The 13,272-nt window shown below is 36.3% G+C and overlaps 1 protein-coding gene across 2 annotated transcripts in view; it reads left to right on the plus strand.

Annotated features, from left to right (window-relative positions):
* Positions 1-10,024: 10,024 nt before the first annotated feature.
* Positions 10,025-13,272, plus strand: part of anos1a (anosmin 1a) — a 32,059-nt gene continuing 28,811 nt past the window's right edge. For both annotated transcript variants that reach the window (XM_081360376.1, XM_081360377.1), the window contains exon 1: positions 10,025-10,302. In XM_081360376.1, the coding sequence (XP_081216502.1) occupies positions 10,123-10,302 (180 nt within the window). In that variant the 5' untranslated portion in view covers positions 10,025-10,122. The remainder of the gene's footprint in view (positions 10,303-13,272) is intronic.

The following is a 13,272-nucleotide window of genomic DNA, read 5'->3' on the forward strand; positions in this document are numbered from 1 at the left end:
CCTTATTTGGCAGTTCCGCTGCAAATACTGTGATGTATTTGTTCAAAAAACATAATAGAGAATAGAAAAATCGGAACAGGTTGCAAAATATGACCAAAACAGAATATAAAGATATCAACGAAGCGCCTGAATAGACTAATTTCAACTTTTCTGTACTTCTAAACACTCCAAATATACAACAAAATGCATTTAAGGGGTAAAAAAAGTGGATTTAGCATGATATGTCCCCTTTAAGTTTTTGTTTTGTTCAAATATTTCATTATAATATATAACTTCTATTCCAGTCACTTCAACCTGCTGAATATTGAGGTTTTCATCATGGTATCTATAATTGAATGTCTGTGTGTGAATGAGGAGCTGCCATTCAGGATGTGACAAATAGTAAATGATATGTGATACTGAGGCACAGTGGAACAGTCAAGCCACGTCAATTTACCTTCATTTATATAGTGCTTTATACAGATTGTTTCAACGCAGCTTCACAGTAATAAATGTTCCCTGAGAAAGGAACAAGACACTGCGTCATTTGCTGATGCTATGGGGATGCGTCCCGTAGAACTTGGTGTCTGAAGCACGTATGATATAAAATCAATCTTATTGACCAACTGCAGATTGATGACATCATATGGAACACCAGAGTGTCTATTCATAGATGCCATCTACGTCACTACAAATAGAACGCCACCATATTTGCGACCGACTCGCCCGGTATGGCCGCCCAAACTGCCCATTTGAATGAGAGAGAGAGAGACAGAGATACCTGGAGAAAATTTCTATTTTAGGCTCCGATCCTTATTTTTTACCCCCAGTTTTCTTTAGTCCATTATTATCTGCCCCAGGCTTGCCCCAATTGGCCTTTCATGATATAGAAATACTTAAGTCATAGAGCTTCATGGCGCGCGTTCATGAGAGTCGAGGCGATGTCATGAATGAATCTATGAATCTGCAGCTGTTCGGCTGGCATGAATGAATCTATCTAATCCGTCCATCAGCACAGCCAGAGACATCAGCCGAATATCATAAAAGACTGCCATATCTGTCCGAAAGAACAGATGTTCAATTACAGAGAGAAGGTTTAATACACACAAATATCAAAATGAAAGAATCTTTCGAGTCGAATCTTTTTGAATGATTCGGCTGCGATTAAAAGCTATCAAGAGGTAAGCTCAGTGATTATAATATAACGACTTAAATTGCAGTTTGTTCGTCACATAAAGCTATCATATGAATAAATAACGATATTAATATAACGGACGAGTCGTATTAGATCACTTTTATGATACTTTTGTGATGTTTTTTTTTTTTTTGTCTTTTATTATTATTATTTTTTGCGTGACAGCCCCCATTAGGCTAATGTTACTCATTCACTTCCATTACATCGACAAGAAGAGTCTCCATTAGGCTACATATTCAAAAATTTCCCTTTGCCTGCGTCCCAATGTGCATACTATCCATACTAAATAGTATGTGACAATAGTAATTGTCAATACTATTTAGGGCAGATAGGGTGGATAGTATGCACTTTGGGACGCAGGGTTTGTCTTCCACGGAAAGTAAACTTAAGGATTTGCACATGAAGGTGAGTAAATGACGGCAGAATTATCATTTTTGGAAGAACTAGTCCTTTAATATGCATTTCAAGGCTGAGATTATGCATCGTCTGCAGAGCTAACGTTAACGTTACTTACACAAAATAACATAAAGCGCATGTGACGAAGACAATATCTTTATGAACTTAAGAAAAATATTTATTAGATTTAGGTAGGTATTAACTAACAGACAGACAGACAGACAGAGTTATTTTCAAAACAACCCCAAATCTTACTAACTTACCATGATAAAGTGCATTTAAACAGATCCAACAATAAAATGAAGACAAAAAAACATTATCTGTCGATATCTGTCTATAATGTTGACCACTGAGAGTATAGGATGGAAATATAATTAACCACAAACCAACATGAGACTTCAAGTCTTTTAAATAAATTAGTCTCTCTTCTCTCTTCTTTTGGTATAGAATAAAATACCAGTTCAGGGTTCCTCTTTCGGCTGTTGTTGCAGCCAACTGCACTACATATTGCATTACTTGAGACCACCGTGGTCGCAAAGATGGCGGCGCAAAGCTACAGTGACGTCATGTGAATCGAATGAATTACATGTTTGCATTACACGTCATCATATTTGAATTGTCTGAAGGAAGACGTGCAGGCATGTCCAAAGCATGGCAACGTGACGCAGTGTCATGTTCCCTTCTTAAGGAACCGAGTTACATACGCAATCAAGACGTTCCCTTTTGAGGGAACTCGATGCTGTGTCAGTTGCTGATGCCATGGGGACATTAGAGGTCTGGGCGGACTTTAAACAGACTGGCGGACTGGCCCGTACCCGAAATCATTTAAACAGACCCGAACCATCCTGACCATTACGGTTATATTTTAAACCCGAACCAGTAAATACCTGTTTTTTTTTCCTTCAATATGCTGTATTTTATGATTGCTTGCAATGACAATCAAACAAATACAAATGTACAAACACCGTTTCACCAAGACACAGCGGCCCCCTCAGCAGTCAGCACACAAGAAAAAAAAGAGACAAAGCACGGACTTACCAATTACGAAACTTTGCTGTGATTGAACAGGTGAAAGTCACAAATTATACAATATGTGATTCTCAGTACGAGTTATGAAGGAAGAGAACAGCTTCGACAGTTGATGGTTTCAGTGCCGCCGTCCTCCTCTGATTGCTGTGTTATGACCGAAATAGTGCGCACAGGAGCACATGCGCAAAACTTTTTTGTAAAATGATATGATAAAATAAAAATGATTCATATATCATTTTACAAAACGGTTTTGCAAATGTGCTCCGGTCACAATTCACTCAATTCTCTGAAATGAAGTATTAATGAGTTATATTCACGTTCTGAAGTTTTATATAGGGTTTATATGCATTTATTGTTCAGATGGTATGTGTAATGTATTGTATGTACTGTATTTCTGAAGACCTCACAAATGCTAAATAAGCAGAGTAATATCATTTATGAAAATGATTTATTGTGCATTTCTCAAATAGTATTTTTCACCTAGTTGAGTTAAATGAAAGATAAATTGAGTTTAAAAGTCATATTAATTGTCTATGTTTATGGCGCTGTTTGTATAAACAGGTAAGGTTTTTTTGAGCTGTGATCCTGAGATGGCGAGCCTCCCAGCTGAAAAGTCCTAAAAGAGAAAAGAAATCCTGTGATTCGTCGAGTGATCAGTGCCTTATCTGATGTCACAAGTGGAATTCATCCTTAGTGGTATTCTTAGTGGTTCTAATTCAACCAAATTATGAATTTGGTTAGAAAACTTCAAGTTCAGCATCATCTTCACATCAGGATTCCAGAAAGGGACTAAGAGAGTAAAAAAGGGCTGATTTTGTGATCAGTGATTTTTAAAGAGTGAAGATATCACACCTTCTGGAGGTGTGTGAGCCAATAAGAAGTGTTTTCCTTTGGAGGGAAATTTCTTTACGACCTTTTCTTTACGATTTCTGTGTTCAAGCAGGCCTTTGAACATGTAATTTGATTGGATGGAATCTAAGATGCTTATAATGCTAATGCGTCACAAAGTTAGCGAAATGTAATGCAAATTAACAAATGGGGGACAAAGATTGGAGATTATAGAGACTAAACATGCCACACATATGATTTTGGTAAACCATAGTATGCAACAAAGTCTGAAACATTAATCCCAAAAGTTTACAAGAATACAAGGCCAAACCACATAAAAGGAAAATCATTAGATGGGAAAATTAGATGTTTACACATTTCTCAAGTGTTTATAAATAGAATATATAGGATTAACAGGGTTTATTTCTCTTCCTCAGTAAGAATTAAGTGAGTGTCACAGCCCTCTGCAAATTCCTTTTTGGGGTCGTAAAAGGTCTTATCAGTCTTAATGATCCTGTAACAGGAGAGTGAGTTTGCTGGATTATTCATTAAATAAATGAATAATTTGTGTGTGTCTGATTGGTCCAGACGCCACATCATCATGTTCATGCATGCTCTTACAACACAGTCCTTATGACAACTGTAGGCTACCTGCAGAACATTGTACACTAAGTTAAAAGTAAATACAAGACTTAATTTAAAAACTCCATAAAATACATATTATGTGAAAACAATAATAATCATAAATATAAGAAAAAAATCACAGACACACACAGTGAACAGTTCTGAATATCAGAAATCAGCAGATGTAGAAATGTCTCTGCAGTCAATTGTGTCCATCAAATCAATTATCGTTTCCGTTAATTATCAGGTGATTAACTGAATTGAAAAGATTAACAGGGCATGTGATAAAGTTAAGTTATTAAGTGCTCCTCCCTGACTGTGATCAAGATATTGCTCTTTGGATAGATGAAGGACATGGAACTGAATCATGAAGATCCCAGCAGATATACTGTAGGTTGCTTTCTCACACATGTATGTAAATCGTCACAACTATTGAAAAACAAAGAATGTGAATACTGACCTCAGATCATTGTCTATGGTGGTTGTGGCCCTGAAGTCAGATGCAATTTTACTGTGTGTTCAAACTAGAATGAAACTTCTCTTTCATATACACCAGTATTAGTATTAATACATCAGTATTAATACTGAAGAAAAAAGGTGAATAAAAAAATATAAAGCATATCATCACAAACATGCTTCTTTTTCGGAAAATTTTAGATCAAAGACAAAGGAGATGTTGCTCCATGTATTTGAAATTAAGATCTCCAATTTTTTCAAATGATTTTAGATTCTTTGTGTTTTCAAATAAAGTCTAGTTCTAAATGAAGTCCAGACTTCATTGTCTCTGTGATCTACGGACATCTATGATGACTTGGATAATGGAAACCTTAGAATTTATGGTCAGTACTGCATCCATTAGTGACTTTATCAGAGTGCATTGACGGTTTTGCTTTCATTTAACTGATTTTGTTTCACTGACAGCATAACTGGTCCTCTGGAAAACACCAAATGTACTTCTGTAATAGCATTAATGCCCACCAGATGTCAGCAGAGTTCTTAAACAAAGAGGACCAGGATCTCTGTCAGGCCTAATAACCAATTCTTAGCTGACAGACCTCAAAATGTCTCGCTTTAACACAAAAATGAGTTTCCTTGTGCCACTGCCAAGATTCCATTTATACTTGATCAGAATATAAATAAATCAAAGTGGCTATGATGAAATCTCTCTCCCTACCTCCCCTCGTTTATTCCATTTTGGTTTGATCATAGTTTTCACTTGCCAGATGGTGAGTAGTTTCATCATTCTGATCAGTTTAAGAACTGTACATTCTTCATATTTGAAAAGCAGTTCATTTTCATTATAATGCCGGTTAACTTTAGACAGATTTTTTTGCTCTTGGGTAAATGTGACTCATTTGTAAGCTGACATCAACATGTTCATTCGGTTTTCCCAAAATAACACAATAAAAAAAGTTATTCAGGCATATTAGCAGGTTGTTTCCTAATGCTGAGGAAAAAGAGGGAAATGACAAAATCAACCTACCTCATGCTCCCCTACTAAGCCCAAATAAACTGCAAGGATCTCCCTGTACTCCGTATTTACGAGCTGGGCTCCCCAACGGCCGAAGCATTTCCCTGGAAGCACAAGGGGGTTATGGGAAATACCATTCAGTAAGGCTGCAGGAGAAAAGAGGACCCCACACCAACATGTTTTCCATGTGTACACACACACCAACCACCAATACTACACACTATCCTGCTGGAGTACAAGCACTTGTATAGACGCTTACATAGAAATTCACAGCTGTGAGGAAACCACAAACACGTCACAGACGGCTAATTTTATGTGTAAGTAACATAGACTGATGCTTAAAGGCTTTTTTAGGAGGAATGACTGACACCTCACCTCCTAAATGTTATGGTGTGTGGTTCGACCACCAGGAGCACCAATCTGGCCAAGTGAAATGTTTCTTTTATTCAGAGAATACTCGCATGTAAGTATGGAGTCACAGGCTGTATCCAAATATGCATACTTCCCTACTATACAGTGGGCAAAAACATAAGGCCATAAGGCCACAGGAAAGAGTGAAGAGACGCAACTGACACTGGTAGGTCAAATGAAAATAGCAACGTGACGAATATAGCATGCTGGATTACATTCAAATTACACACATTCACACAATATAAACACATTTTTAAATGGTTGCGAAGTAAGTATATATTTTAAAAAATGTATCCCTCAGGGTGCTCCCGAGTTCAACAGTCATGCAGGGCACTGACCAGGAAGTCTGGCATTTTATGGGTTGTCTCAATCACAAAATTCTTGAGATTGAGACAACCCATAGAAAATCGCACCATAGAAAATCCCCCAATGCACCACAAAAACCAAAGTATCAATGCTCATTATGTTCTTTTAACGGGAATTCTGAAGCACAAAACATAAATCGCACGATCCAATAAACAATGTGACATGATTGAAGATTTGAAAAAAATAAACTGTTAATTTATTATATGTCAGTATAACATCACTAGACATGTAATGAACACAATCTAGTAAATATATTTTTTTAAATTAAAATTCATCTAAAATGTTGCAGGAATATGTAACAGAACAATCCATGAATATTTCATAACGTACATTAAACAGTAATAAAAAAATAAAAATAAAAATAATAATGTCAGAAAGATATCGGTCCGGTCTGTTCTTGATAAATATCAGTGGTGGTGACATTTTGCAACGCAAGATGTCCCAATACCGACACTTGCAGTCTTGAGAGTGTGTGCACGTGACAGGAAGTGTGCAAGACTGTCCCAGGTCTGAAAAATGGCAAAGCTAAAAAAAAAAAAAAAAAAAAAAAAAATCACATTATTCATCTCGCTCAGAAATTCACACCAAAATTGCAAGATTTAGAGGAAAAAAAGGACTGTTTTTTAGAAGCACCACAATTGAACTGTTATTTGTAGGGACTACTGAACAAACATTTATAAGTTTATTGTAAAGAATATCAAAATGCACACTTCTGGTCTTCATGTCCACTTGAACACTTGGGCAAAATACAGGAAATTAGTCATGTAAGTAGACAAGCTGTCAATTTCAAAGAACGCAAGAGTGGGTGTTGGGAAAGACCCAGTGAGTCAGGGTCCGAACCCATGTACACAGTGTCCCGATTCATGACCTAGGGAGCAAGTGGGCTGATTTCGACGCACCCACAATCTTACACAGCATGAGATTAGTAATCAGATGTTGATAATTACTACTAACTTGATGTCAGCTCAGCCTGCTAAAGGAAGCCATTGTGATTCACCTGTTAAAAAAAAAAGACCTCCAAATTGCTGACAGCACAGCTGCCAAAACACCAGGAAGCTTCTCTACTTCATAAAACCCAGTAGGGAGGAGGACGGGCGTCTCGTTAACACCCTGGGATCTCCCTTGTGAAGCACAATCCATTACAGCAGCTCGCATGACAGAGTGAAAAAAGCACATCATTTAGTTCAATATTTCCAACACGTCATATTTTCTCCATTCCTTGGGCGAGGGACCAGTGCCAGTATGTTTAGAGATACCTTGTGGTATATGTTAGTGGTCGTTTTAAACGCTCCACACATAAAACTGTTGCTGTTCTCAGCTACCAGTGAAACCTTTTAATAGTTGTGGGGTTCCCTGGATGCTTCCTGCTCCCCTCCAGATGGGCTCAGGGTTTGGTCCATGATGTTGTGGGGTTTCTATCGGACACACACGTGCACAGCTGCATTTCAACAACACAGACTGAGTGGAAAATGTGTGCATTGGATGGCATGTTGGCTGAGATTTTAAAAGGTCTGGTAAAAATGAATCTAGTACTTTGGGTGAGAAAGTCAAGGGCGAACAATCTTTCATCCATGATGACAAAATGGTAAGACTTTTTTTTAGATGTCTGTAAATACTATGTTTATACATACAAAAAAATTAAATAAAATACTACTACTAATAATTGTTGTATTGTGTTCATGCTGTATTGCAAAACACATTTGCTGCTATTGATGTGGGATACGGGTATGGACAGGTTAAGTGGTATATAGGGAAGGGAACACTCAAAAAAATAATCTGTTGAATGAACTTAATTAAGTTAAGGAAAGGTTTTCCACGAAATTGAATTACATTTTTCCAACAAAATCGAATTATTTTGAAATAATTTGTTGTAATCTTGTTGTATGAATTTAAATTAATTTAGTCATTTAGTTTTAATCCTGCCTTAAATCACCAACATTATAATTTTAGTTAATTTGACTCTACGGTCACTTCTCATGATAGACACTATAGTGTTCAATAGGCTCTATGCACGATCGCTTCCGCGTTTTGTCTCAGCCCGCCCAGTTACATCCGGTCATTCCGGTGCTGCGTCAGAAGCCGTTTTTGCATTAGGTGGAGATAATGGCAAATTACACTCTCTGTTTACAAGAACTTCCAGCGGTTAACGTGAATGATGTAAACAATATTGTGAGGCAGTTAACTGTCACAAATATGAGTAAGAAAGAGAAGTTCTTTAAATTAAAAATTTCGAGCTACATCAACAACTTTGAGGGTGAGTATTCTCTCATATCACGCGAAATCCGACTAGCGAATCAGTTTCTAAAATCGTTGTCTCCGTTTCTGAGAAAATGAATTTTATTAAAGTGAATTGTCCTATAGAATGCGCTATGCGGAAGTAAAGACGCCGACTGAGATCCTACCGGAAATATGTCAGCAGCGTTCGTGCATAGAGCCTATTGAAATAAAAACCATTTTTTACATGGTAGTATAATATTAGCCTACTTGTGCAGAACTGCAAGAGAGGCTTACATATAGTGTATGCTGAGTGCCCACAGCCTAAACACAGTCGACACTCTTCTGCATAATGGTAACCACAAAATTCAAAAACATTACAGAAAGACAAGTCCTCTAAGTTTCTAACATAACTGAACATTAAACACTAACATTAACTAACAACATCTTTCCATTTACTGAAAAACACATAAAATAACACTTTTTCCCTAAATTGACCCTCTTAATGCAGTCCCTTGCAAAGCATGCTGGGAACTACAGATCCACTGCCCAGTTAGATGTCAACAACAATGATTCATGTAGTTGTCACACAAATGAATTAGGTTGATTGAACACAATTAAATTAAGTTGTGACAATATTAAAGAATCGTGTTACTTTTGCTTATTTTAATTAATTATTTTAACAAGAGGCCAAAATTCATTTTTTGAGTGACATCCGGTTAAGATGAATGAAAAATATTCATGTTGACTCAATAAAAAAAAATAAAAAATTGGTAAACCAAATTTTGTTTTAAATTACATTGATTACATTTAATGAAATTAAGCTGGAATCATTTCTATGAAGGGTTGTGTCGTATATGCTCATTTTAATTAATGAAATTGAACAAAGAGCTAAAATCAACAGTGTCAACAGTGTAACTATAGATGTTATTACAGAAATTAATTACAGATGTATCACATGAAGGTATTTTTTTATAAAAAAAATACAATAAGTACAATGTAAAGTGCATTGTATCAAATTATTAATTTAAATGTTAGTACATAGTAAGACACTTAATATAAAGCGGGACCAATTAAATAGATAATGTGGACCATTATATTTCTGTATCAAATAAATTAGTTCCATGTGCTATTTTGTGGTCTACTTGTAATGTGTCACCAAAAGATGGCAGCAATGCCAAATGTCTCTAACTTATTAATGCTTATTAATTTGAGATGGAGAAATCAACATAACATATAACCAACAAACTAGTTGATGTAATGTTTGATGTAATGTTTTATTTGTTAAAATGAATAATACTAATTTATTTCACTATTGCTACCCTGAAACAATGTCACAGCCAAACAGTTGTGTTGTGTTTAGCCATGAAGTGAGCAATCCGCAGAGAGCATTAAGCTGTGTATCTTCACTGAACAGCTGCTGCGTGCGCTCGGTGCACCTGATCCCGCGCGTCTCACGGGCGCAAACTCTGTCCAATAGCAGCGCGCGTCTCTGTGGAAGCCCCGCCCACACGCGCTCATTGAACTTTCATTATTTGCATCAAGCACCCGCACATCCACTTTTTCTTTCAAGCTCTTCGGTTCAACAGGGCACTTTCTGTCCGTCAAGATGCGCGACGCGCTCATGGGTTTGTGTATTGGGATTATACTGTTATTAAACAGCGGGTTTGTAGTAATGAGGAGGCAGGACTCGTCTTCAGCTCTTGGCAGTATTTTCCGTACGAGGTGCGCCGCCAGGTGCCTGAGCCTTCACAGCACGCGCATCGCTCTCACTCCAAGACATTTCCAGGTAAGTAAGAAAAGAGTTGACAAGTAAATATTTATTGTGTGTTGTAGGCTACTCAAATGCACTGAATCATACAGTCCCTTGTAAACGAGTAAGTGCCTTTTACCCTGCCTTATTTATAAAATAGCATGCTTCATTATTACTAAAATTATTGAACTTCATTTAACTAAACTTATATTATAAAGCAACATCTTGTTTTTTTTTCACAACGGATACAGGTTGTTTAGCTTTATTGTATTGCTTGTTATTCATATGTTATTTGTATTAGTAATATTAGCCTATTGTTTTTCTTCTGCTTTCGAATCAGTCACCAGCAGGGTTAAATTGAATGAAAACATAATAAGCATATTTATTATTATTATTATTATTGCCATTATATGTATGCAAAGTAGATTTGGGATCTAAATAGTCTCAAATTCATCAAAATGGCCAGGAAGAGTAGAGAATAAATGACTGTGAAAGTACAGAAATTATACAAATAATATATGAAATAGCCTATGTTACTTTTCCTTTCAACCTTTATTGTTGGGTGCCATTTTTTTTCTGTAAAAATATCATCAAATCGATTATAGGTTGATCTAATAATAATAATAATAATAATAATAATACATTATTTATTAATTGTAATATTTAAAACTCCAAATAGATCATTCAGTGGCTCTATTTGATAAAGAAATGTTTGTGTAAATGTACCATCACTCTACACCTTACCAAATGAACTAAAGACACTTTTGTTAGTTAAATGACTATTATTTTTTTAGTGCTATATCTTTTCCAGTGAACACAAGCAAACTCACTCATCAGCTCATCCATTTCTTAACCATTCACCCAGAGGAGTTCTATCTATAAACAAACAAATGCATAGAATTGGAAAACTGGAGACACAACTGTACAAATCTCTGCCAGCCTCAGTCTCAACACTGCGGTTGGGGTTTTCATTAGACGTTTTAAGTTACTTGCTTCTCTGTTTATGTTGGTTATGACAGACCATGGGAGGGTTTGAGGTGGGGGTGTGTGTTTTAGAGACTTCCTCTGTGTATGTGTGTGTGCATGCCTTATATGTTTATGTGTGTTTGTATCTGCGCAGAGGCATGTGGAGGGGGATCTTTGTGCGTGTGTCTGCACTTTTTGTCTGCTTTCAACAAACTCCCTTGTTACCGTGATTATATTCATCCTCATGTCCTTCCTGATCTTTATCATGAGTTTGCACCGACATCCGACCCAGAAACAGACAGCTAGATAGCCAAATTCATTTACAATTGTTTTGCGAACCTTTAGTAGGAATGATAGAGAAATTATGTAACACTGCAGGAATTTTGTTCAATGTATAATATAAAAAAAAAGATGATTTAGTGAGTGTCAAACATTATTCGGCATCAAAAGGGGTTTTCTTTTCTTGTTGTTTCATGAATAAGCTATACTATTCCACAATAATAACAACTTAAAGATGTTTTTGACATAATGCATCAACATGAGAAAACATGCACTGAACCAATGCATGTAATTAAAAGCCCAATGCCCATTCAAAAGTCCCCAATACAAATCATCCAGATCTATTTACCCATTCAAATTATCTTCAAATGCCCTGTCTGCTCATCACAGTGACGGCCTTGTTGTTATCTAATCCAGACATCAGTGCAGAGGGAAGCTATGCACATCAGTCTCTTTTATCAAATGCTTTATTCTACGGCAAGCTGTCCATCTGGAGATGCTATCAAATTAGACACTGGTCTAGAAGCTCTTCATTGTCTCAGCACCGATTCCACAATGGGTTCAAAGTGTTCCAGAGCTCTCCGACTCAAACAGCAGCTAGTGTTCCTGAACAGCTGCTGTCATTCTGATGTCCGAGCAGGGAATAAACCAGAATGAATGCTTTTCATATCTGCTGATCATTGTCTTCGTGTCCACATCCCTAAAGCCCACTTACGCTGTCTCCCGAGGGGGGAAGCCATTTTGGCAATTATCCCCCTTCCTCTAGTATCAAATGGAGACCGGGGTCATGGGTTAATTTAGACGGGCTGAGCTGAATGTCAAGTTATGTTGTGGCGAGGCATAACATCGAGCTATGAGGAGCTATCACTGATGATTAATGATTATGGGAAATTAGAGAGCATTTGATGTGGTTCAGAGAACGTCTGATCTGTCAGCGTTATGCAGACAGTTACGGGGAAATACACAAATCTTTCAGCTGTCTCAATATCCTGTTTGACTGCCATTGTTTTCTTTGATCATCAGTCTTTGCCTCACTATGTCTTAAGTTTTTCCCAGGAACCAATAGTTATTTAGAAGTATAGTTGTATTACTTCATTATATAAAAAAGGATAGTATAAAATGATTTAATACATTTAGGTATTGGTTAATGATGTGACACTTTTTTCTACCCCATTCATTTTTTCAAATAATCAATAAAACAATAAAAAAGAATACACTTGAATATTTATTATTATTATTATCATTATTATTTTTAGGGGGACATAAAAAAATATTTTTTAGGGGGACAAACATTTCAGGGTTATACAGCTGTCCTGATATCATAAAAAGTGAAAGATCAATTAAAGGGAAAAAGGACATCATATAAAATGTGTCTGCCAAATGAAAGTCATGTGGAGCGACCAACGAAGTCTTGTGATCCAATCAATATGAAGAAACACACAGGAAAAAGAAACTTAGGAAATTATATCATAGAGAATTCAGAATTGGATTTTTTTTATATATATTTGAAAGACAAGGCTGTTAAATGTCATGTGGTGCAACTTCCCCAGAAATGTAATTATATTCATGAAGTGATTCATAATAATTGTTTAAAAATACTTTTTTTAAACCCTCTTTTGTAAAACAAAACAAAACACAAAAGATAAAGATGTTTCCACGCACATGTATTCAACGTGTAAGGAAAATATTAATATTAAAAAATATTTATTAAAAAAAACATACAAGACCAATATGAATACAAAGTAACACAAGTACGCTCTT

Source organism: Scardinius erythrophthalmus, assembly GCF_964197995.2.
Source record: "Scardinius erythrophthalmus genome assembly, chromosome: 3".
Classification (NCBI taxonomy): Eukaryota; Metazoa; Chordata; class Actinopteri; order Cypriniformes; family Leuciscidae; genus Scardinius; species Scardinius erythrophthalmus.